Consider the following 27,352-nt stretch of genomic DNA (forward strand, 5'->3'; position numbering starts at 1 on the left):
GTGTACTAACATATCTTTGACAACATATATAATATATATTACACTAAGATGATATATACGACACATATATATGTGACACTAATATATGATACTAATATATGATATCAATATAATATATGACACTAATATAAATATATAATCTGTGTTAACATGTACAGTGTATGTTGACATATACAGACACTAACATCTTGACCTGAGTGGGACTATTTAGCAGTTAACTCTGCTTTTGGGATAATAAGAAACCCGTTTCACTACAATATTAATATCAGTTAACAAATCATACTCATCATTTCCATAGAGTTGTTTGCTCATGAGGTTAGGGGGTATGTGGGAGTCAGAGTGATCTTTCAGCCATTTACCAAATGTTTGTAAATGCTATGTACCAGCTCTTAGTGGATTCAGGCGAACTGACTACCCCTAGGAAATTATTGCTTAAGTATGCCAAGCTGAAGGCCTTTCTAAAGCCAAGATTCCAAAATATTGCTGCACATTGGGATCATCTGGGATCCTCAAAAAATATGACCCGACTTCCCCCCTGCCTTATCTGACTTTATTGCTATCTGGTATGAGCTGGGAAGTGGGATTTTTTTTTTTTTAAATGTTCTCCAGGTGATTCTAATATGTAGCAAAGTTTGGGAACCACTGTCCTTAATGGAAGGGTTGCTTGTATGTTGGAGAAATAGGTGCACAATTATTATTTTTATGGTTAATATATCCTGCCATGTGGGGAGCTTTCTTTTAACTTCTTAAAAATAACCCAACCTAAACCCAAACAAAACAGAGAAGTTCTGAAAAAATAGCGCAGTGTTCTTTTCCTTCCCTCAGTAACAGGTGACCTATCACAATTAAATCCTAGTTCTAATGTGAAGCCAGTCAGCTAACCAGTATTTATTTATTGAGCAGTCATAGTGTGTACATAGCTTTGTTCTAGTCCTTTGGGACACATATTAAAGGTTAGTTATATATAATGCTGGATACATGAATAGTAAACATAGAGATTTGTAATGTAAATACACCATGCGATAAAATAAAAGTGTTATACATTTGCAAGAATTAAGAGAATTTGAATGCATGTTGATAGATTGCAGTGTACTTGATGTTGAGGACTGTGTTTAGGAATAGGCTCCCTTAGATTTAAAGGATAGGAAGGTATATTTTGGCATTTAGAGACACCTATGCAAAGATGTAGAGACAGAGTGTGAGGAACAAGGCAAATTTGATTGGAAAGGAAGCATGAAGAAACAGTATAAAAGCAGGTACTCAAGCATTTGCATTTAATTATGAAGGAACTTGGTAAGCCCTAGAGGATGGTGGATAGAGTAGGAGGCTTAGAAAGATAAATATGAAAATTAGTATTGGTAGCCATGTGTGGGATGACTTGAGTGCAAAGGAGCCCCAGAGTTCTGCCTAGGTTGGAGGATCTGGCAGGGCAGGTAGCAGCTGTTTCAGGATGGGAGATTTGGCAGTGAGGTCAGATAGCATGGATGCACCCCAGTGATTTAGCAGATGAAGTAGTAGTCACATTTAGCAGTTGGTCGTATGTACAGGATCAGAGTTCTGCAAGGAATTTCACCTTCAGATTTTAGTTTGGAAAACAAAGGATATCAGGGAAACTTCAGGGTCCATGGCAGACTTGTTGCAGATTCCTGGGCTCAGTCAGCTCTGTTGAATCGTAATCAGTGGTAGCTGGGCCTCTGCTGTAGACAATGTGAGTTCCAATAAGAATAGTCAAGGGGAGACAGGGATTTTCTCTTCTGCTTTTAGGAGGTAGAAGAAGCCATGATGGTTTCCCGAGAGAATAGAGTTTCTGAGGGCCCTGGGTCATGGATCCATGTAGCTTTGGGGATTATGAATGTGAATCTAGCAGATGCAGGGTAGAACCTCCATCCTAAAAAATGCAGTTGAGAGAAGAAATAAGAAAATGGCTCCAAGTGGCCAAGTCTCAGCCAGAAGCCAAGGGCATTTCAGATTTCCAGCACATTGTAGGTGGATCCAAGGCAAATTCTGAAGTGTTCATGGGGTCTGTTGTTCCCTGATCCTGTGCTTCACCTCCAGCCCCTTTACCTGCTATTCCATGTGATGCCTAGTTTCTGGTGCCCTGTAGTAGTTTGTTCCTTTGTGGGAAAACACCTGGTTATTCTCAAGCAGTTTTATACAGCCTTTCGTCCATTGTGTCTAGGCTAAAAACCATGCAGCCACCATGTCTCTGGCTATCTGATGATGGAGAATATGATGGGCTCATTCATCTCCTGTCTGATGATGGAGAATATGATGGGCTAATTTGCCCTGCCCCTGCCCGCGCTGCACCCCCCACCCCCCCAGCCCCAGCGTCTGAATCATTGCTGACTCAGGGCTTCCCTGGGGACTCAGCACATAAGCTGCATTCTAAAGGACGAGGAATTGGCCAGGTGTACAACTGTGGGGTGTCAGGAAGGATTTTGGCAGAGGGAAAGGGTGGGGTCGAAGTGTAGATGTTTGACAGAGCATGATGCATCTGGAACCTGGAGGTCATTGGCCAGACCTGAGGAAGAGAGGCACTTGAATTACTCTGGAGAAGGTACATCTCTTTGTTGGCTGGTAGGAGTGGTCAGGTTTACACTCCAAAATGATGCAGTAAGGTAGGCATTTTGGAAAGATTTTTAACCCTTCAGACCCTTAGTCTCTAAAAAAATGTGACTAGGAAGTTCATTCACACTGTGTACCTGCACCCACGTTTGTGAGGATGAGAGCTAATTTTAGTACATAGTAGATATTTATTAAATGTATTTTTAAACTTTCTCTTTCCATCCTCCCTTGAAGAGCTTTCCTCATGAAAAGGAAGTTCCTCATTTGGCAGTTATATTGGCTGATATTGTTAATTATATTTGATTATTTTGTTTCTGGAACTTTATGGTTTCCTTGGAGTGGAAAAAAATGTCTTATTTATCTTTTGCTTGCCTCTTCTCATCTCTACATATAGTCTGTGTCTTACATACATAGAACTCAGTAAGCAATTGTGTTTTACTTGAGTATTCAAAGATTTGACTAATGCCACATCAGAAAATTATGTGTTCCAGCAATTTGTAAAATTATTGGAAGGACTTTTTCTTCTATATGTGGTTGGAATTAGTACTTTTGAATAATGTATGTAGGATTGGTTTTCATTCCTTTATGAATTTATGTCAGCATCTTTGGGAATTAAGGGTAAGAGTTTAGACGTAGAAAGATACATCATGTTACATGTTGAAGCATTTTATGGTTTCAGAGCTTGGAGAGTAATTACACGACTTCCTTAAGTAAATTACTCCCATTCCTATAAAGGGACCAACTCCCATGACCAGTATGTTGACTTTCTCTGGAACTGCATGCCATCTAGTTTTTCAGGTGCATGCATTCATTGTAAAATACACAAAAACAAAGTTAAGACTCTTGCTCAAAAACTTCCTCTAGTTGCTATTTTTTAAATAGTCATCATGATTTAAAACTAAATTTGTATGCCGCTTTTGTTTATGAAGTTTCTCTTAAAAAATCTTCCATATGTGAATAATTTGAATATTCACTTTAATTTCTAAAGTATGGCATTAAAATGTTGGTCTAGGCAAGCTGTCAGTTATCCAGTTCAGCACTGTAACAAGCTGTGAATTCAATGGGATAGAAGGAGGAAGTCACATCTAAGATGTGTCAGTCTTTGATTTGTTATATGTAAAAGTGAATTTCTCTTTCCTTGAAAAGCAGAGTTTTAGGTTTTTGGAAAATCTTTTTGAAGTTGACTTGAGGATTTTTCCACTTCTGGAGCACCTCTGGAATTGTCCGGGGTTTTGAGGAGGGGCCTGGTAGAAGATGATGCTGTATAGCTTCAGTATTATGTGGGAGGGAAGATGCCCAGAGTGAACTTGCAACGTATTTTACCATGATTGCACATTAATCTTAAATTGCCAAGGGCAAGTTATACGCAAAATGAAGAAAATAAAGAACAGCTGTCCCCAGAAAATTTACAGCAAGTGAACTTGAGTTTCTCGCACACTGTCTCTTTTTTAATCATAATGGGTGTGAGATGGGAGTGGGTGGGTAACAGAGGACAGTCTTCTGTGGGAGGGAACCAGAGAGCCTTGTGGTGTCTGCAGAAATGCAAATGCAAAACTGAAATACTAAATCCAGGGGAGTCAGGATTATTCATTTTCTTAATTAGTAATTTTATTTGTTTTAAGAACAAATAAGCCTCCAAAGCTATTAGTTTCCAAATGAGTGGTTGCTGCGTAAAGTTAATAGGGAAAAATGGTTAAACTGTCTTGCTACAGAGTAGGCGTGCTAGGTTCTCTGTGTTTGGTTCAGATTCTGAGGAGGTCCATGGTGTTTTATTGCAAGGGAGTGGCGAAGGGCATGAGCTCAAAGGTCAGTCTGGATTGATTCGAATCTCTTTCAGCACGTATTAGCTCTGCAACCACCACCGGTTAGTTACTTGACTGCCTGTGACCTGGTTTTATCATGTGTCGCCTGGGATAATGGTGGCATCCCCTTTGCGGGCAGGTTGTGAGAATGAAAAAGGAACGCTTGGGACATTGGCTCACATGGAGTGCCCAGTAAGTGTGAGTCATTTAATTAGAGATCCATCAGCGAATCAGGGCCAATCACAATTAAGTAGTTCTGTTATTGATTCAAGGCTCTGGGAGCATGGAGAAATTTAGTTTAGTTTTTTTTTTTTTAATAGTAATTTACATAGGGAAATAAATCACTTGAGTTCACTTTAGTACTTTTATGTGGCGCTTGTAACAAGCAGTAACAGTAACTGCTTTGGCTTTCATTCTTCTGTTCCTCAGTGTCTTGTGGACGCTTGAGTAAAAAAGTGGCTGGGAGGCAGTGAAGAAAAGGAAAGAGCCTCAGGAAGGAGACCATTTAGATTACCTCAGGCTCCCCCTCCCCCCCACCCCCCCAAAAAAGAAATTGCCCAGAGTTGCCCAAAACTGGTTTGGTCCCTGATGCCGCAGCTACTCTGAGGTGGAGAGACAGACGGCAGCAGCGAGACGCCTTTAGGCCTTTCCTGATGTTCTGCTCTCTGTAGAGAAGGGAGGAAAAGGAGCCTTGAAAAAACAACAGCCAACTTCTGCCTTGAGTTTGTGTCTTTTTTCTGATTTATGTAAGTAAAATTTTGTGACTGCTAAAGCTTAAGCTGCATGAGCGGGTTTGGAAATAAAACGTACTTTTATTTAGCTGTCCCATCCATTCCAGCTTATTTAATACTTACATATTCCTGGGCATGCACGTGTTAGATGGGCTTTAGTCCTTTCTTTTTGGGTGTTTCCTATAGGAAAGATAATTGGAGGAAAAAATGGTGGAGATACGGTTCCTTTTTTTAAAGATTAGCTTCGATCTAGTTTCAAGGCAGTGAAGGCCCTGGTTTTATGCTTTCATGTGAACAAGTTATTTTGCGGTTTCATGGATGCTAGTAGAAGACTCAAGACTCCTAGATCAGAGATGAAGGATAGTTTATTACTCTCAGTAGCCAGAGTATTAAATTTTGTGTTGGTACCTGATTCCCAAGGGCACTGCAGAGAGGGTCAGGTGAGATTTGCACACATAGTGGGTCATATTATAAGAAGGAAAAAAACCTCTGAACTTAGGAAACTTGAGTCTTTTATTATGGCCAACAAGCATGCCTGCCCGTTGTTCTAGATGGAGACACTATCTCTATTTTCCAAGGCTGATTCAAACCTGTTCTTTGCTCCAGAGGGAGCTAGTGGAACAGATGGTGTTCATCCGCCCTGGGGTGTTGCCGGCACAGGGGGTGGATGGGTATGATGTGACAAGATGCTCTGTTGAGGCCAGAGTGTGGCAGATCCCAGGCACTGTGCTGCACGCTTGCCTCAGTTCTATAGGCAGTGATGAGATGTTGACAGATTTGAGCAGGAATGTGTTCACATCTTTTAATGGGAGGAAGTAGATTTAATGGGAGCCAGGTGGGATGGAGGGGATGGCAGGCAGGATGGCTGGTTGGATTTTAGAAATAATCCACACAGGAGTTGATGGAACTTTAAACTAGGGCATCAGCAATGGAAAGAAGGGATGGATAGGACGAGACTTGGCAGAAGAACAGAATCTGAAGACAGGTTGGCTGTAGAAGGTAGGGAAAAGGGAAGGTAAACTGTAAGCCTTCCAGCCAAGGTAGATGAAGACATCCTTAGCCAAGACAGAGAATGCAGGAGGAGCAGTAGGTTTGGGAGGAATATAAGGATTGGCATTGGTTTCTGATAGGAATTCAAGGTGCCTGTGACATTTCTGTCAAATAAAATGAAGGTAACAGAAGAGATGGTGGGCATGATTTTTGGAGACGTGAAGTTTTGAGTGTCAGAAAGTCATGCCAGGTGGATGGTTAGGGAAGAAGATAATGGGGCAAACGGCAGAATCTTTGGGGATCTTTGAGCTTAGAGAATATGAGGAAAAAGAATAATTAAGGAGACACAGCACAGTCATGGGTTGGAGAGGAACCCAAGGCAGTGTGTGTAAAGGAATCCAGAAGAGGGGTTATTCCAAAGAAGAGAAAGTCATACCTATGTCAGCTGCTCTAGCAAGTTCAGGCAGGAGGAAGACCAAGAAAAAAACCACTAGGTTAAGAGTTGGGAAGCAAGGAGCTAGAGAATAGCCAGGCTGGACAGGTTGTACTTCTTACAAGAACCCTATGAGACAGTATTTCTCCATTTTACATGAGCATCTGAAGCCAGGAGACGTGATTTGACTTGTGTAAGTCTCAGCTAGAAAGCATTAGACTACAACTCAAATCCAAGGCTGAGTTTTTAATGCTGGTGCTATCAACATCCATGAACATGAGGAGATGGAGACTCTGTAGGCTGATTTCCTAAGGATGCTGGAGATAAACGAAAGAATACAAATTTTTATTATTTATTTTTTGAAGATTTTACTTACTTAACAGAGAGAGAGTGAGAGAGCACAAGCAGGGGGAGGGGGAGAGGCAGAGGGAGAAGCAGGCTCCCCACTGAGCAAGGAGCCAGATGCAGGGCTTGATCCCAGAACCCTGGGATCATGGCCTGAGTGGAAGGCAGACGCTTAACTGATTGAGCCACCCAGGCGCCCCTAGACAAATTTTTAAAGAAGAGAGGAAGTTTGAAACTGTAGACAGTAGAAAAGGGAAGCAAGGAGGGCAGATTTAAGTGTCCGTCTCTGAAGTGCTTATCCAGATTTGAGATGAAGCCATTCTAAAGCCATGCCTTCTTCTTTCCATTCGAGCTCCATCATGGACTTCTGAAGGGGCACCATCAGCCCAAGAAAGATTTATCCTTTGCTAAGAATCTCTGCAGCACCTTGGAAAGTCTTAGTGGAAGACATAATATCAGTGTGGATTCTGCATCTGACAATATTTAAAGCTTTAATAATAAATGGCATTTTATGTTTTCCAAGTATTTCATGTACTCTAGCTCACCCAATCCCTGTAAAACTCAGGAGGTGGTTGAGGAGATTGATCTTGTTTATTAGGCTCGGGTGCACATGAGGGATCTGAGGCTTGGAGCAAGTTAAGGTTAAACCTGCCACAGTTCACACAACTAGAAAGTGGCAGAGCTGGGATTTGGATCCTCATCTCCTGACTCAAAGTCAGAATTAATCCTGTGGCAGTAGAATAAGGTGAGAGGAAGAGTTGGTTGACAACTCAGCTTAGTGGTAGTAGGGGAGCTGAATTCTGGGAGGCCCAGGGACTGTGAGATACTCCTTTCCCCCAGGGTTTCCACTTTGAGGAAAGATGGAAGGGCACATTGGATGAGTCATAGCTAGATCTGTCAGATCTGGGACAGCAAGGCATCAGATCTCTGGAGAGAGTTTGGGACCCCAAGTATTACTAATGAAAGAGGAAACTTCCCGTTAGTGTGTAGTTTCTCACCAGCCCTGCTGGAGGCACCCTGCGCACTGGTTTGGGTGTTTGTGCAAGGAATAGCAGCAAGTCAAGAGGTTGTCCGAAGCAAAAACGCTTTTTCTCATGTGGGCTAGAAACTGGAAATGAGGCCGGCCACATGGAGTACTAGGAATATATATTCTGTTCTGACCGTAATACCAAGGTAGCAGCTAATAAACCAAATACCCTTTGTATTTGAGACTTGGATTTGAAAGGATGAGTCTTAGAGTCAAGCCTAGATGATGTGTCTGAAGAGTCCTGAAGTGATCACTGCTTCCAAAAATACTGGCTTAGACCTGGAATTGGATATTTGCCTTGTACTTTGTCCACACTCATCGCTTCTGCTGGGATGGGATGCAGTAATATAAGTGGATGTGACAGCCAGACTCAGTGGACACAGCTGCCCTCATGTGCTGAGCTGTTGGGTTTCTGAGCTAAGTCCCGGGTTGATTTGGGCGTGGGAAGACCATGTGGATGAAATCACGAGACCTTTCCTCAAAGTCCCTGCTGGTGGGGAGGCTATTACTGTAGTGCAGAAGTGGATTTCTATGAAAAGAGTACGTGGAGGCCAACTGAAAGTGAAACCAAGACTTCATAGGAAGGAAAAGTGCTGAGTGGTTCCCGGCAGATAGTAGCTGTCTGTTGTGTTTTCCTGTCTGCAGCTCACATCATTATCCTCTCAGGGAGAAATTCCAAATGTGATCAGTGAACAGGAATTTCATATTTTCCATGAGCCATTCATATTGAATAAACTTTGGCTCTCTTCTCAACATGTGCTTCATTGTGTAAAAGTAGGCTATAGACTATAGACTATGCGCCTCAGGTAGGGCAACCTGTGTTTCTATTGTGTCTTGTACCGAGCTTTTTTGATACTGATTTTGATACTGATTTTGAATTTTTTGCTCAACTAAAGCTTGTAATGGGTGCTTGGTATGTGAGGCTCATGCACGTGCTTTACACATGTTGTCTCCTTTAATTTTCATGACAACCCCATGCCACCATTAACCTCGTTTTTCAGGTACAGAAGCTGAGACACAGAGAGATTGAGCAACTTGCCAGGTTGTACAACGGGGTAGTGTTAGAGCTGGAAGTTTCCAAGATATCAGTAACCTTAACTCATAATAATTTTCATCCTACAAACTTAAACTCAACAAACTTGTGTTTCTTGATTATGCTTTTTTTCTTTTTTTTTTAAGTGAGGGGACCGAGATCTAGAAAGGTTAAAATGTTACTATCAACTGTAGTTAATCTCTTTCAGGGCTTAAAATTTGTTTCTTACCCTTTTTGCAGTATTTAATTCATTGGAAGTGTTAAAAACAATGCATTCTTCTTCCAAAGTTTTAGAATTCTAGAATTCTAGGGCGCCTGGGTGGCTCAGTTAGTTAGGTGACTGCCTTCGGCTCAGGTCATGATCCTGGAGTCCCTGGATCGAGTCCCGCATCAGGCTCCCCACTCATCAGGGAGTCTGCTTCTCCCTCTGACCCTCCCCCTCTCATGTGCTCTCTCTCTCTCATTCTCTCTCTCCCTCATTCTCGCTCTCTCAAATAAATAAATAAAATCTTAAAAAAAAAAAGATTTTCTCATAAGACAAATATCTGTGTGACAGATATGACAGCTGAAATCGATCTCACTAGCCAGAAGTGGGTCACATGGACACCCATACATAGAGGAGACTGGCTGTGTTCCCTCTCTCGCTGTGTCTCTCTCTCTCAAATAAATAAATAAAATCTTTAAAAAAAAAAAAAAAGAATTCTAAAATTCTATAAATCCAGTCTCTTAAATTTATGATGTTGAATGTTATGTCCCTTTGATGGACTAGAGGAAATGATTCTTGGTTCTGCCTGCTTATACTTAAAAATAATTTAATGTAAATGTGTGTTTTTGACAGAACCTTAAGTTATTATGAATTGTCCGGTATCTTGGAAGGGCATCTTTGTGTATGAAGCTGTTTATTTTTATGTAACCCAGTTCAGTGGATAGCCTGGAAAGTGCTTATTGGATTTGCACAGACATGTAAATAGAGTGTTTATTGGAGATTAGTTATAAATAGATGTAAGGGACACATTATCAAATTTTTGTAATTTACTGATGACCTGAAGCAATATTCATGATCCTCATCATTGCTATTTTTGGAGTCACCTTTATAGCATATCATTCTTAGCCTTGTTGCTGGGTCATTTCCTCACAATTTTTCCTAATCATTTTACCTATAGTGCTTTTTTCCTTTTATTTAGAGTCTTTCCAGGTTAGTTAATATTTATAATATATAATTATAAAACATATTTACAACTATGATTAATATTTATGCATAAAATTGTATGTTTGTTCATTACATAGCCCAAAGGGGAATTTGTCTTTGAAGCGCTGGGGGACACGTAGACCTACATTTGTAAATATTCTTGCGTGCATGCGTGCGTGTGTGTGGATGCCTTATTAATGATGACATGTGGCAGACTTTTGATGTAAATTCTGTGAATGTGAACCTGAATATTAATGACCTTTCACCCTGTTGTCAACTTGCGCACGTGCAAATAAATGATTCAGTCCTTCCACAAATATCATATCAAGCACTCTGCTGGTTACTTGATGAGAACTGAATGAATGTTAGTTGCTAGACCCATAACATACAGTCATTTATTTCTGTAGAATCATACACCTGGAAAATTCTTTTTAGTGATTTTGTGCCTGTTCATCAAAAATATTTAAGTTCCACTTTGAGTCTTATTCTTTTAAACTGCTATATCTGTCTTTTCTACTAACAACCTTTTCTGTCCCTTTTTATTTTCTGTTCTTATCACTTTACAAATCAATCAACTTATTAATCATTTATTCAGTTTATCCATTAATTTATCCAATTTGTTTGTTAAATGTATACCATGTGCTGAGGATCATGCAAGTTATTAAGAATCCTGAGTTATCAGGTATGGAATCTCCTGAAGCCAGAAAGGAAAGGAAAGACTTTATGGCTGGGTTGGTCCCAAGTTGCTCTCTCTTTTAATTTTAATTCTCTTTCAAAAATTTTACCCTGTCTTCACTTTATTCTACCTTAGTGCTTAAAATATAGTAAGTACACAATATTTTATGAAATTAATAAGAATTTAAATGTTATATAATTTCCAGTCTGTTATCTTCTCATTGATTTCCAGTTTATCCTTCCTTTCCTTCTGTTCTTTGTTGACCTTTCCTGTGTGTGTGCGTGTTTTAATTACCTGTCTTCTCTCTTCTGCTTCCTTTACTCTAAACGCCGCTTCCTGTGTTCTTCTTACTCAATACATTTATTTGCCAGTTGCAGCCACTCCAGCCTTTGTACCCACCTCTGTTGTTTAACTGAACTTATCCACCCTCTTTGGCTTTCTTTTCCTTTTGCATCTAATTCTTTTGTTGTCCCAGAGCATCTTATTTTTTTGCTTCTCCAGCTCACCTGCCAGGGCCTGAGTGCCCACTGGTGTTGGGCAGTTCTCTGCAGGTGTTTTATGGAGTAGAATAGACTCTGGTTCTGGCAGCATCTTCTGGGTTCTGAGAGGGAAGCTGTTGGGCAGAGATGATGATGAAACCTGACTCATTTCCACTTTTTGACTTTCTCCTTAAGAAAGATGTAGCTAGTGCTCAGTGACAGGACTGTGTGAGATTGGAGGAGACAGGTGGTGGGAAGGAAGACACATCTGATTTCACCTTGTCCACTTTGCCCGGGGACAGCTGTGAGCAGCTGCTCATCATGGTGACGGAGGGCACTTACCCTTTTTTTTTTTTACTACTGATCAGAAACAATCTTATTTATTAAAAGAGAAAAAAATCTTTGGGTCTATAACACTTTGATCAGATGACGAATTTTTGTTAAAAGTTAAAAAGTCTTGTAATGACATCAGAGAATGTTGATATCCTGAAAAAATTGTAATAACTTGGATATTTTAAGTTTTTAGTTCCTAATTGTAATGTCTGTTTTGGACCAAGTCCAATCTATATCTGTAGTTCCAAGTTAATTTCGAGTCAAGTCACCCTGGCCATGCCTCTTCAACTATTCTATGCAAGGCACCATGAAAGCTATTAAAAACAAAAACCAAGATTGACCTAGTATCTTTCCATATCTCTGTGTATTTGGGAAGAGAAGGTAGAACACAGGGCTGAAAATCATGAGGTTGGATGTGTTTTTAGAAAGGTAATGTAGACAGTATGTAACATCTCCAGATAGGTTGTGTGTGGAAATTGCCTTTAACGTGGTTAATTAGGAATATTCACACTGAGTGGGGGAAAAATACATAACTAATCTGATGTCAGGTCAAGCATTCAGATTTTGATTTTGGGAATTGCAAATAAGAGATTATGGGCTTGTTTTATTTTTTTTGTTTTTAAGAGGAATTAATTATGAGTCACATTCAGAGAAAGGAAATATCACTGTGGGCTGGTGGTAGAAAAGGTGGGATTTTTATCTGGTTTTGAAGGTCCGGATGGGACTTCTTTTTGCTCACCATTGAATCTCGGGCAGCTAGAACAGTATTTGGCACATATTTGATGAATAAATACTTGACAGTGGAGTAATTTGTGAAGAGAAGGGAAAGAACGTTTCTGTCAGACGAGACCTCTGCCTCAGGAGGGAATGAATTTGGTTACTTGTGGGTGATAGTCCGGGGTCTGCTCTGATGAAGGTGAATATTCCACAGTAAATGTGGGTAGGTGAGGTAGGGCCCATTGTGGATATTTATGTGTTTATGCCTTCCCTACTTGTTCTGGAATCGAGACTTGATCTGATGGTTTACTCTTAAATGGGGATGAAAGAGAACTTAGATAATCAAGAGAACTTAGAAAAATAAAAAGAAAAAATGATGATGTTCTGAATGAATTATGGTCGTGTGTGCTTTCCTGTAAGGGTACCTTAATAAATGTGTGTGTATAAAATTGAAGACTGTGTTGAAGGAGCAGAGATTAGTCTGAAGTTTGAAGAAATTGTGTACACTGACCTATTGAATTTGGAAAGTGACAGAGAGGAAGTCAAAGAAAATTTCAAAATTCTAATACTTGGTGATTAGACATAGTGACTCCTTTGACTGAAAGGGGAAAATGTGGAAGAGAAGCCGGAGAGACTGTGATAAACCCACTCATGGGACTTGGCATATTGATTGGTTTATATTCTTCAAATATATTTATTTGTTGTCTTTTATAGGACATGTGTGTGTTCATAGATATAAAGTATGTTCCAATTTTCTTAATTTTAAGGACATTGTAATAAGAAACAATATCCTACATGATGTGCGTGTGTGTGTGTGTGTGTGTGTGTGTGTGTTTACGGGCTGTTTCCAAGCTGCTTTAATAAGAGGTTTATTTAAATTTCATCTTAAAAAAGCGGAAACTGCGTTGAGTAGCATCAATTCCCCCTTGTGCCTTTCATTATGCATTAGCAATTAACTCAGCTTCTCTCAGGTTGATGAATTTGAACTTGATCAATTATCTGATAGTAATTACCAGCACAGAGTGATGATTATTGCTGAGGTAACATTCTTATTTCATTTCTCTATGTATTTTAGGCCCTTCTCAAAGGCGCACGTTTGTTTGACTGCAGAATATGACTTGCTCTTTTGGCTTCTGGCACTGAGGTCAAGCTATTTTAGGTTTCTTAAATAGAGGAGTATTGAGAAAAAAATCCTCTGGTATTTTAAACTCTCCAGACATGGCCTTGTGGCCTCTAGGGGAAGGAAGGAATGAAGCCCAGTCTTTTCTCTTGTAGCAGGCTCAAACTCTGATTTTTGTGTTTCTTGACAATTTCCTTTCCTTTTTATCAACTCCTGGCAGGGTTGACCTGAATTTTTCTCTCTTGGAGTCCATGAGCTTCCCCATCAGGAAGATGCCTCTCTGCTGCTTTGATTCTTTAGCATTCAAAGCGTCTTTAGAACAGACATGTGTAGACTGAAAGGCTAGTTTTTGCTCTTCTGGTTCTTTGAGCTCTTTGGAGATAATTGAGAGAGAAGGTGTATGTGTTTGCTTGGACTACCATGGTGAAGTACCACAGACTGGGTGGCTTAAACAATAGAAATTTATTTTCTCAGAATTCTTGGGGCTAGAAACCTGAGGTCCATGTGTCAGCAGGGTTGGTTTCTTTTGAGGGCCCCTCTCCTTGGTTTGTGGGTGACTGTCTTCTCCCTGTGTCTTCACACCGTCTTCTCTCTGTGTGTGTGTCCCAACTTCTTATAGGAACATTGGTCATACTGGTTTAGGGTCTACCCTAATGACTTAATTTTAACTTAATTACCTCTTTTAAAGACTTTATTTCCAAACAGTCAAATTCTGAGGTAGTGAGGGTTATGGATTTGGGGGGGGACACAAAATTTTGCATATAATAGACAAGTAGGACATTTGAGAAGCTTAAAAAATGATTAAGGAGAAATAAAGGCAAAAAGAGAAAAGGAAAATAAAGACTTGTTTTTTACAAGGAATAATAAGAGCTTTTATGTGTGTGGTGTGTAAGAATTGACAGTACATGTGTTAATATCGTCTCAATATCCTCCCACCATAACACAAGGTGCAAGATGCTATCCTTGATCTCAGATACCTCATCGAGACTCAGAGGAATCTCCGGTCTCTCTGCCCAAGGTCTCAGAGTTCAGGAGTGACTGAGCTTTGACCTGAATCCAGCCCTTCAGAATCTGCCTGGTATTCTATTCATCACCCATGCAGGGAGGCCAAAAGAAAGTAAGCCCCCTTGGGCAAATTCCAGGGCCTTTCGGGTGGTGTTTTGTTTTGGAAATTTGGAGGTTTGGAGGCATCATCTTCCTTTCAGCCAGTTGTGTTCTTGTTAGCTTTAACATTGGTAGTGCAGACCAACACAGGCAGCAAGCTGTAACTCTCTTGAGAAATAAAGATAAGTCTTGTTTTTTTGAAAGTCATTATTTTATTATGAAAGGTTTCAAGCATAAAAACAGTAGAAAGAGTGGTACAGTGAACTCTCTTGTATTCCTATTACTCAGGCTCAACAATTATAAAGATTTTACTAAAATTGCTTCATCTATCCCTTCTTTGCTCTTAAAGCAAATCTTAGATAGGTTCCTTTCACTCTTTTCGGTATGTACCTTAAAAAAATAGGGATATTTTCTGACCTAATCTTAATGTCACTCAGAGTTTCCAGATTGCCTCAAAAGTGCCCTTTTATAAGTTGGTTTATTCAAATCAGAATCCAAACGTGCCATGTATTCGATATGCCATGTATTCGATATACTAAATTATGTTCGGCAGTATATTTTCTTGCCTTTACTTCTTGTCTGTTGTGCAAAGAGATATTTTATTTCCCCGGCTCTGCAGAGAGAGAATGCTGTGATTTGGTTCATTTTGATGTATACTTTGTAGTAATGTTCCTTGGAAGTTTCAGAGCTCCTCACTGGACAGGGCATATAACAGCTCTTAAAAACAAAAACAAAAACAGTTCTGCCTTAGTTTTGAATGCAGTTTCCATGGTCTTAAAGAATCATCCAAATAACGATTTCTTTCTGTGTCCTAATTAACACCATGTTATTTTTAAAAGGCTAAAACTTTTCAAGAAAAAAGTCAAGAATAAGTAAACATAATAAACACGAAAGTTACAATGCATCTTTACAGAGTGCATTGGTACACATGAGTACTACTTAAGGAACTTCTTTCATTAACATTGACTCATTACATTTTGTCCACATGGAACATTGTTTTTATGAGATTATTTTCCAACCATAACTCATGAATACCAAGCTGCTAAAACAAGTTGGTAAACACTTGCTTTTGTCGAACGTTATTTTTATAGTCAACAGGAATGCTGCTAATGTGAGTTAGCAAAGATTCTGAATGCAATTGTTTGTTCCCAGCTTTTAAAATATGACAGTCTTGTATTTTGCTAACACTTTGTCTCTTCCAATAGGTATAAATGACCAAGGATTGTACAGAGTTGTGGGGGTGAGTTCAAAGGTCCAGAGACTTCTGAGTATGTTGATGGGTATGCCTCTTTTCTAATCATTTTCCATGCATTATTTGTTTATGTTCATTGACTTCACCACTTAATATTTCATAGTAATGTACAGCATACTTGTGAATCCATTCTGTTCTTCTACTGCCTAGATGAGCTTTCTCCTGAGCACAGCTAGCTGATGCAGAGAAGTAGATTAGTGTTTGCCTCAGCCCAGATTATCCACTCCCTCTTTACTGACTAAGAAATGGTGGTGGTGGGGGGGGGTGGTGGAAAAAGAATGCAGGCTCATGGGTGAATGTCTTCTTGCCCTGGCTTCTCAGAGGAAAGAAGCAGCCAGGCCTCTGCGATTTGCATGGCTTCCAAATTGCCTGTCCAGAGTCTTGACAGTACATTTGGTTGGACAAGACCACTGGGACTCACTCATTTTTATGTTGCTTCCAAAACTGTCACTTGACAGCAAGGATCTGATTTTCCGGGATTCATTGGTATTCACAGTGGCTTGTTTGTAGTTTGCACCAGGCTCTTCTCCAGAACCATGCATGCTCCATCTGTGCTGATAACACAGTGTTCTTTGGCATCGCAGACTAGAGGAAGCCAGAAAGCGAATTCATTTCATTACCCCAGACATTACGTGAATGACAAAGCGCTTTTACATTACACGCTGCTGTCATCTCAGTGCCACCTGTAAGGGGCCCCACTTCCCTCCCCACCCCAAAGTAGGCTGCCTCTTGAGGAGTGATAACTCATCAGGCTGGAGGGCCTGCATGTCAAACCAGTCTGTCATTTTGACCTTGCTAAATATTAATTAACTTGATATCTCACTTTAATTAATCAATATTAACAATGCCCTCAGGTATGCTGTCAATGCATTTAAACCTGCCTGCATCTGAAAGCATTGTAGGGAGGACTCAGTTTTCGGAAGCATAAACCAAGATGAATAAAATCAGCTGATGTGTTGCAGATAGGATTGCTTGTTTGGCTGTATTTGAATTAAGGATTTAATAAGCAGTAACCTTTTTTTTTTTTTTAGCTATTAACCACAGGAAAAATTGCCCGTCATCAGTTGGAGAGCTGTCTTAGAATACATTCGCTTTCATGAGCTGTTTTCATTTTCTGCCTCTCTGGTTTAACTTGGGTGTGCAATTTTGGCAGTCAGATTTTCCTTTTTACCATTAGTGGGCTCCAAATTAAATAGACTCAGGTTGCCAGTGGTTCAGTAGCAGCTGGAAGAGTTTAATGGGACTCCAGCATCTGCTTTTAGTTAATTTTAAAATTAGAAACACTTCTCTCATTTCCAAGAGATGGTGTAATACTGATTAGAATTGGAAGACTCTGTTGGCATCAGAAAGGGATATACGCAAACAATGAATTGTGGATCACTACATCAAAAACTAATGATGTATGGTGACTAACAAAATAAAATTTAAAAAATAAATAAAATAAAAAAATAAAAATAAAACAAAAAAGAAAGGGATATTTTGGCTGAAAGGCACACTTGGGCAGCAAATTGGTCAGAAGGATCCTAGCATTATTTTTATTATCTTCATGTTCATGTCCAAGGGAAGCTCAAACCAGGGTGTCTCCATGGTCACGCCAAAGTGTTAAGCTGTCTCAAAAGTTCTTAATCTCATAAAATCCCACTTGATCTGCATCCCTGAACAAGGTGGTAGTTTGCTGTGCTCATGGGAAATGTCTCAAAATAATCCTGAACCGGCAAGGTGTTTTAAAATACCTAAACCCTCAAAAATTCATGACCTGGAAAACGGTTTTCACTTTCCATGAGACTCAGAGCAGCGAAGTCGGGGATACAAGCATGATACAACCTGATTTCAGTTACTGACAAAGGAAATGCTGTGTTTTCCCAAGAAGTATTTATCCAGGAAGTTGAAGAATTGATGAGAGTGTTAGCTCCTTATTAAAGGGGGAGTGGGGGTGGGGTGGGCGCTACACAGCAGAAATTATTTTACTTAATCCATAAATAATTCCTAGTATGAATTTAAAATTGCCAGTCACAAACCTTGGATTTTTATTAGGATTAATCCACTTTCTTGTTACTTTGTTACCAACTCAAACTTAAGCTCTTTTTTTTTTTTTTTTTTTTTTAAAGATTTTATTTATTTATTTGAGACAGAGAGAATGAGAGAGCACATGAGAGGGGGTAGGGTCAGAGGGAGAAGCAGGCTTCCTGCCGAGCAGGGAGCCCGATGCGGGACTCGATCCAGGGACTCCAGGATCATGACCTGAGCCGAAGGCAGTCGCTTAACCAACTGAGCCACCCAGGCGCCCCAAACTTAAGCTCTTAACAGAATAGATTTATTCGCTGTGTCCTAATTTAAAATTCCCTTAAGATACCTCTTTCCATAAAAAAAAAAAATCTCTTGGGTGGCTCAGTCGTTAAGCGTCTGCCTTCGGCTCAGGTCATGATCCCAGGATCCTGGGATCGAGTCCCACATCGGGCTCCCTGCTCGGCAGGAAGCCTACTTCTCCCTCTCCCACTCCCCCTGCTTGTGTTCCTGCTCTCGCTATTCTGTCTGTCAAATAAATAAAAATAAAATCTTTAAAAAAAAAAAAATCTCTTTCCGTCCATCCTGATTCACTAAGTGTTCACAACAAATAATTTATACCTCTTCCCCCCCCCCCCCAAAAAAAAAAAAGGATTTTAGAGTTTCTGTGTATTGTATATACCCTATCCCCTGGACGTTCTTTGTTTCCATCTTTTCTCACCTCCCTGTGTTCTAGGGTTCTATATCTTAAAGAGAAAAAAAAATTGGATGAGTCCACCAGATTTTTAGCTTTGCTCTTTTAAACCAATCCATAATTCCTCCCCTCTAGAGGAGTTAATTCTGATGATTTTGCCCATTGTGGTACTAGGCAGTTTTTTTTTTTTTAAGTTACCATTTCTCTAGGTAGTGTTTATTTCAAATTTGAATTTTTCAAAGTGCAGTTTGTGTGTAATGGTTTTGTTCTTTGTAGAGATGAGAAATCATCTAATTTTTTAGTATCTGAGGAAAAATTCCAAGGCATTTAATATTTTTTGACAAGAACTTCCATTTACTTGGTTTCTTTAGTTCTTGAGAGCTAATTATTTACTTAGATATTTTTCTGTTATTGCCATTTTTATGTAACACATTTGTATATTGTTTGTTTGAAATGTTTTAAGTATTTAAGTACACTTGTGTAAATGTGATAATTTCTAAAGAAAGGATGCATGTTTAGTATCTTGCATGTTTTCTTCACCTGTGTTGTTTTTTGGTGTGTTTTCACCCCTGGTATTTAAGATTAAAATAAAAAATGTTTCTCTCCATTCTTCTCCTCTCCCATCTCCTCTCTGCCCCCCCCTTTTCCTCCACCCTGTTCTTCTCTTTTCTCCTCTGCCAACAAGAAATACTAATGATAGTTGACCATACAAAGTCCTCTAAATAGACCTGTCATCTCTACTCCTCCAGGTCAGGTCATGGTGATGGGAGTTGTTTGTCTTCTTAGTCGTCTTCCATTGTGGGAGCAGAAGATAGAGGTCTGCTAGCTTTTCCTGGACCAAGCTTCTTAAGTTTCCAAAAAAAAAAAAAAAAAAGCCCAAGTGAGCAATTGTCTTTGTTCGCTTTTCAGGTGTTTTTCTTTCCTTCCCCTTTTGCTCTAACAGAGGGCATGCATAGACATAGTTTTGTAAAAGTTTGTTTGTTTGTTTAAATAGAAACTTGGAGCACTTGGGGAGGGAAGGGAGAAATATCAGATGAGGTGTCTTTGGGTGAGTCATGGATTTTTTAGTAAATGGGGTGAGAATATAACAGATTAATTACAATAGTTATTGGTAGGTTAGAACTAAGATGGGTTAGAATTGTCATTATTCTTCCCACCTCCCCACTGAAGAATGAAAACATCAGAGCAGGGTGGGGGAATTGTGAGAAAAATGTGGTGGTAGCTTATGTGTGTTGGTGAATTTGGTGGTTATTTCTAAATTTAACTTGCAAAACAGGCTGGATGATTTTATTTTTAGACACAGAAGCATAGAAAACAAGAAATAAAACTAATTTAGAAGTTTTACTTTAAAAAATACTACCTTGTTTATTTGTAGGACAGCTTTTTTTATATGGATTGGGGGGAAAAAGTAGGTGAAAAATTCTGATTTTGATTATAAAGAATATTCTCAAAATTCATTCCATCAGTGTGCTCTGTCAAGTACTTTAAAGTGGGGCCCAAGTCAATATTCAGAAGGGTGTCAGCACTTTGTATTTAGGTGGGGCTGAAAATTTCCAGTTTCAAAAAAAACAGAACACTGGTTACATAATTATGAAACATTAGCCCAAATAAAAAGTCGACTATTTGTATCTGTGCTTGTTAGTTTAGAGTTTTAACTAATCCATAAGGGTGTTGTCCCTTGGTCAGAAGGGAAGCAAAATTCCTTCCTTGTTTACAGTAGAACATATATGCTGATTGAACACTCAAATGCATTTTTAAGTTTGAATCCCAAATAAGTTACTAGCAAATTTACCTGGTCCCAGTGCATCCACTGATTGTAAAGAACTGCTAGGGGTGATTGAGTTATTTGAAAACAGTGAAAATTTAATAGAGGATTAGTACCATAGGCCCTATGTAGTCATTAGCTTCTGATACGACAGCTACTTTTTAGTCCATGAATTCAAAGGATGGCTTATTTTTCCATAGAAAGAATATTATTCTCAAAATATAGACCGATTATTTGGTAGAAAGATAAAAATAAAAGATTTCCTTTAGAAGCCTCCTGATTTTAAAATGCTGATTTGCCGGTAGCAAGTTGATTGAAAATGTTATCTGACTTGTATGTTAAAATGAGATTTAAATAATTGATTTAATGAGAGAGAGAATATTCAGTTACTGAAGTAATTGGTTGGCAAAGCCTTTAGAACAGAATTATTTAGTTCTAGTTATAAAGGATTGCACCTTTAATCAGGGTGCTTAATTTGGTTTCTTGAATGTATCTGTGGCTTGTCTGACAAGCCCAGTAACAAATGAGTTCTGAATTGTAGGAACTGATCAAAATGTAATCAGTGTCAATTGCCATTGTTGTAGTTTATTGCATGTTGCTGTCAGTTGCTGTAATCAAGAACTGTTGAAGTGCTTTAAAAAGTCTCCAGACTTTTGAGTAATTGACTTCATATGTATGATGTTATGGCTGTGGAAGAATCATTACTTCCTGTTTTACTTTATTTTCAGAAAGTTTGAGAATAACGTTGAGTTGCCATCTATCCTTCCTCCTGCCCAAGCCCGAAGCTTTTTCAGTGGCAAGCCTGACTGAATGCACTGGTCCCGCTCTGACAGGCTTTTCTTTTTAGTGCCTTTCAAGAGGAACTAACTAACAAGATGTTTCCTCCCCTATATAGACAAATACAGAGTTAAGGGAGGAAAAAAAGTCTGAAATGACTTGTTTTCTTGGGTCTTGGTTGAAACAGCATTCTAGAGTGAGGGAGAAATAAAATCTCTTCCAGGAATGTCTGATTTTTTTCCTTTGGATGATGGGAGTATAGAAAACCAGGCAAGTTTCTGTCGATTTGTTTAATATCATTCATCATAACCCATTTGCTGCCCCCTCCTTTTGAGTAGGAACCACCTCTGAACGCTTATACTTTTAGTGACTCAGCTGTGGTAATTGCCTACTTATTTAAACAATTTATGGGAATCTGTACACATTCCTGTTTTACTTTGCTGCTCTTCAGAGTTGAGAGCGTTTACTTGATCTCTGTGGTACAGGCGAAAACCTGAAGTTCGGACAGGTTTGGAACTGACTTGGTTTGGGTGGTGTAGCCCCTCAGGGTGGTGGCGAGGATTTAAGCCCAGGTTTGTGATAACATGCTGCCCACCTCTCCTCCTCCCCGGTGCCGAGCCAACAGCCGGGTATAGTAGCCCAGCCTTGGAAGGATTAAAGGTCCTACCCTCCCCAGAGTGCTTGCCTTTCCCTTTTGCACCATCCTTTCCTTTTATTTCGACCAAAGACTCACTTTTTCCTTTTCAGAATTTACTACCTCCCTTCCCCTCCCATTTATTTGTTTGTTTAAGCCACACATCTTTTTCTACCGAGTTTGTTGGCTATCTGAAAGGGCATTTGGAAGGAACACATCATTAACACTTTTAGGACAAAGAAAACTAGTTTTATTCAGAATGAATGTCAGAAGTGTTGCACAGAGGCTTCCGATAAGTATTTCTTAGACGAGCTTACAAATTGTGATGTTAATGTGAAAGTTGAGTTTAAATGTATGTGTCACCCTATTGCTATTTTGATGGATCATGTGTTAATCTTCAGAAAGGTATATGTTGAGTACAGGTCTTAGAAGCATGGGACCAAGCTTACTGTCCCTTCTTCCCACTGACTTGCTGCCATCTTGCCATTAACAGTGCTGTTTCCCTTGTCATAACACAGTGTGATGACTGTAATGTCACCTGAGACGTGGTAAAATATGTAGACACTGCAAATGCCACACGCTCTAAGCCATGGCTACCAAGTAGTGTCTTTAATAATAGTAATAACTGTCAGCATCGCCATCATCGTGCCCACATATGCTTTGAGTTGTGACTATTGAAATGCCCCACTCTGTCCAGGTCTTCCCTCCTCCCAGCCCCATCTTATCCTGTTCCTTTGATTTCCACTACAGATCTTCTGAAGTTGCTTAGGAATGTCTAATAATAGGACACAGCTTATACTAGAAGAAACTGTGTATGTTTTTATAAGAAATCCTGGAATTAATTATTTGTGGTTTGGCCATTTAAAAGTGGAAGCTTTGTGAGCCAGTCAAGGGGGCCGTTGAATGTTCTGGGTTTTAATTACTGTTTTCTTGCTTGCTTGCTCACTAGATGTAAAAACATGCAATGAGGTGGACCTGGAGAATTCCGTAGATTGGGAAGTGAAGACAATAACAAGTGCCCTAAAACAGTACTTGAGGTAAGCTCCTCTCAGTGACAGAAAGGAAGCGTGTGCTCTTGGGCATCTAACACATGGCGGATGCCGACTCTGCCCGGAGATCTCAGTCGTCGAGTTAAACCTTATGAAAAAGGGGGACGTTTAGGAGGGATCTGTGTCTTCAAAAGTGTGGCAAGTAGTAGCTGAATGTCAGTTGTTAGGTAAATTGCAACAGAATTGGAATGGATTTGGTTTTTGAAATAGATGTCTATTGTAGATGTGAGTTTTAGGAGTTAAGTGTTATGAAACAGGAAGAAGACTATTTATTGAATTCATTGACTGTTTTAGCGAAAATGAAGATTTTTTTCGTTTAAATTTAAACCATTGAATCTAGAGGCTTATAACGATAACACGTAAATACAAAGCTATTTGAAAGGAAGTTCACTTGAGATTTTAAGATAAACTGAAGTCTTGCATTTATTATAGAAGATATTTAGGACCAGAGTTAGACTAGGGCTCAGCATCTCTATGGGGCATTACCCTTTTTATAAAAAAGAATTTAATGATAAAAAGCTTGAGATTAGATGAAGAATAATACCGCGAGAGGGGAAAAAAGAAGTAAAAGAATGGAAAAAGGATGACGACCCTAATTCCTGTGCTGTGGTGCCCCTGTGGAGGACTTTGATTTTTGTGTGGCAGACAAATGACAGTGCTTCCCCAGGACTGATTCTTGGTCACCAGCACAGAGGATTGTGTTTCAGGTATATATTATTTGGGTTCGAATGAGCACATAAAATGAACTGCTATTATATATTTTAAGCAATTCATCTATTTGAAAAATTCCAAGTCTGTAAAACCAGAGAGGTTAGTATACTGAATCCTCATGGCTCCACTACCCCGTGTCTACAGTTGTCAACATCCTACCCTTCTTGTTTCTGCAGTCCCCCTACCTGCTACTTCTTTTGGATAATATTTGAGAGATTTTCTAAAACATCATATTGCTGCACCCATAAATACTTAAGTATATGTCTATAAAAAGGTAAAGACTTAAGAAAAAAAGACAATATAGAAAGACAAAGAGAATACAATGATCATACCCAACAAAATTAATATCCAGTACTGAATCCATGTTTGATTTTTTTTTACTGATTTTTTTTTTTTCCAAAAGGTCTTTTCATATTTATGTAAATTCCTGCAGGGTTTGAATAATGTCAACACATTTTGTATGTTTTAAGTCACTTTTAATCTGCACAGTCCCCTGCCTCTGCACAGCTTTCTTCTCCCTCAGCATTTCTGTTTGTTTATGAACCTAGCTCATTTTTATTTTTTTGTTCTTATTTTTTTAAGGATTTATTTATTTATTTTAGAGGAGGGGTGAGGGGCAGGGCAGAAGGAAAGGGAGAGAGAGAGTCTTAAGTAGACTCCACACTGAGCACGAAGCCCAATGTGGGGCTCGATCTCACAACTCTGAGATCATGACCTGAGCTGAAACCAAGAGTCCTATGCTCAATTGACCATACTCCACAGGTCCCAACCTGGGTCATTTTTAAGTATAATTTTCCATATTTTAGATATGGCAGTTTGTGTCATGGTGTCATTTAACATGTTTCTCTAGCCATCATATTTCCTGTAAACAGTTAAATCTATAGAATTCATTAGATTCAGATTAGGTTTTTTAAAAATTGATTTATTCCAAGAATACATCATAGTGGTGTTATATTCTTCCTGTAATATATCAGGAGGCCTGTTACCTGTTTGTCCCACTTTTTCATTTCTTTTCTTTTTTTCCCAAGATTTATTCATTTTAGAGAGGGAGAGAGCTGAGAGAGAGCGCAAGCATGGGGAGGGGCAGAGGGAGAATCTCAAGCAGACTCCCTGCTGAACGTGGGGCCTGACATGGGGCTCAGCCTCACAACCCCGAGATCATGACCTGAGCCCAAATCAAGAGTCGGACACCCCAACCGACTGAGCCACTCTGGTGCCTGGTTGTCCCATTTTTTAATGAGATTAAAACTTATCAGTGGGTTTAGATGTGTATTACCTATTTTTGAGTATTTTATTTAAGCAAGGTATTTTTAACCACTGTTTAAAAATTCTTTTCTTAAACTATGAAGTACATTATTGTCCCTAGTTGATAAAGGGATAAAATTACTGCTAAATCTATGTGTTAATGTCTCCCTAACTGATAGTGCCTAACTGGTTTGGATGAGAATTACGGACAAAATGAATTTCCTTAGGTCCCACCTGGGGATTAGAGTGTAAGCTTCCTAAAGATAGGCATCTTGTGTGTCTTGTTCATTGCAGTATCTCCAGCATCTAGAGCTGTACCTGTCACCAGGATATAGGGCTTCTCGACTGGGGAAATTTTGCATCCCCCCAGGAGATACATGGCAATGTCTGGAAGTATTGTTGGTTGTCAAGATTGCTGGAAAGGAGGTGCTACTTGGCATGTAATGGGGGGGAGGCCAGTGATGGGCTGCTAAACATCCAGGAGGTTACCCATGATTGCTCCCAAATGTACAGAATGTTAGTAGTGCTGAGATTGAGAAGGCCCGTAAGAGGTGGATGAAGGAAAGAATGGGAGAGGGATATAAAAATACAATGAACTGCATATGTTAACTTGATGAGAAAAGGGTGCTGCCACTCTAGGAGGTAGCTTTAAACTCCTTTTACTCTTTGGCTAATACAGTTAAAGGGATTGACCAAAGTGACTCAGTTATTGGTGGGAACTAAAGGCAAAAATCCAGCTGTTTTATAATGAATTGCATGAGGTTTTTGTTTGTTTGTTTGTTTTGTTTTTTTAACCCTGTACCACATGGTTCTTTTTTTCCTGGTGGGGTAAGTAGTTTAATAAACTTAGAGGATCTTTTTATTGAGTACCGTACATAAAATTTCTTTTTAGTTCTTGATACTTTCTGAAGCTAGTCCCTTATCGCTCCTAGTCTTATGTTGCTTTTTCTGCCTTTTTCTCTCATTACATTGCTTTATCCTTTTGAATTCTGCTTTTAAGCAAACATTGCCTACAGAACAACATTATGAGATGCTATTATTATATAACTTCACTCCTAACAATATACACAGTCTGCCTGAATGTGATAAAGTGATTATCATAAAATGGCAGATGCCTTGGGAGATTTTGGAAAGTTAGGTTGCTGTTCTTTCCCCTGTGTTATTTTTAGCAACTAAAAATGCAGTAATTAGGATTTAAGTAATACTTTCTCTGGTGATGCACCAAATGGGAGAAAAGGGAATTTTTATTTTGGCTATCTGGTTATGGCCTGAGCCTGTGCATTTCTTTCAGTACAAGAGGTAATACCGTGTGTTGGTCAAGAGCATGGTTGGAGCCAGCCTGCGTGGGTTGGAATCCCAGCTTTGTCGCCTAAGGTACCATAGCACAAAGTTGAATATAGCTTTTCTCACCAAAAAAGCTGTTGCTCTTGAATTCTTCTCACTGCAAATAACCCAGCCATCTTATTGGTTGGGAGGTTGGAGGTGTAAGAAGGAAGTAGCCAAACCCCTAAAACACTAGAAGGATAAAGATGTGCAGCAGATAGATGTATGGCATCTCCCTTTTTCTTCTCCTGACTTGAGGCAAAAATTCTTTACTTTAGTGTTTTAGAGGGCTGAATACCAGTTCCCTGATTGATTACCTATCTATTCATACCATAATTTTGATTTCCAGCAATGTGTTCATTACAATGGTTTCCCATTGTGAGGGGACAAATGAGCTATTTTGTGAGGTTTTTCGTAAACTGATTTAAGCTAGAAGAAACTTTTAAAGCCTGGAAATTGGAATGGAACTTTTCGGGAAGAAAATGCCAGCTTAGATAAATATTATGATTTATACTCATAGACAGGTCCCAAGGGGTGGCCAAGAGAGGTAGCTTGAAACGTGTTGGATGGCAAGTTGAGAGACACAGTAACTCGGTAGAATACATTTTGTGTGGGGAACTTGTCATGTTTATTACTGCTTCCCTACCATCAACAATATTTAATACTTACTATTTATGCTGTATTGACTAGCAGACATATGGCAATGGTAGATGCAGCTCGTAGAAGGTATTTCGATGCAAATTCATTTTTATTGGGAAAGAAATGCTCTCTATGGCTTTTCTAAGTGTTCTCTTCCACCCTCCTCACCCCAGTTTTCTTTTCAGGACTGTTTAGCTTTCCTTCTGTGCCAAGTCATCATTTTCCTTCCTTGCCATTTTTCACATATTTTGAAATAAAAAACTCCTAAGGTTTACTTCTTTTTATTTAGGCTGTGGGATAATTGATTTTGTTTTTCTTCTTTAAATGAGAGCGTAGGAGATGAAGGGGAGGGAGAAAGGAAATAAGAAACAGCTTTTCTTCACTAGGGCTTTAAGTTTTAGTTGACGTGCCTATGGTTGTCATTGTGATTGTGTGTGTATGTGTGAATGTGTGTGTGTGTGTGTACTGTAGTATCCTAAGTTGTGTATAGGGAATATGACCTGTAAATAGATTTTTGTATCTGTTTTAGTTGTTTTTTAAACAGCTTTAGTGAAGTGAAATTGACCTGTAATAAACAATATATTTTTTACATTGGGGTAAGTTTGACATGTCCACACACCTATAAAGCAGTGGCCATAATCGAGATAGTGAACCTAACCACTACCCCTCAAAGTTTCCTCATGCCCCTTAGGGATCCCCCTCTCCTACCCTTCCC

The 27,352-nt window shown here is 39.3% G+C and overlaps 1 protein-coding gene across 3 annotated transcripts in view; it reads left to right on the forward strand.

Moving 5' to 3' along the window:
• Nucleotides 1–27,352, forward strand: part of ARHGAP10 (Rho GTPase activating protein 10) — a 314,695-nt gene that overhangs the window by 163,603 nt on the left and 123,740 nt on the right. For all 3 annotated transcript variants that reach the window (XR_013446509.1, XM_078069295.1, XM_078069296.1), the window contains 2 exons: nucleotides 15,750–15,824; nucleotides 22,620–22,707. Coding sequence is in view for 2 of the 3 variants with exons in the window: in XM_078069295.1 (XP_077925421.1) it covers nucleotides 15,750–15,824; nucleotides 22,620–22,707 (163 nt within the window). In the remaining variant the exon portion in view is untranslated. The remainder of the gene's footprint in view (nucleotides 1–15,749; nucleotides 15,825–22,619; nucleotides 22,708–27,352) is intronic.

This window comes from Halichoerus grypus, chromosome 3, assembly GCF_964656455.1.
Source record: "Halichoerus grypus chromosome 3, mHalGry1.hap1.1, whole genome shotgun sequence".
NCBI lineage: Eukaryota > Metazoa > Chordata > Mammalia > Carnivora > Phocidae > Halichoerus > Halichoerus grypus.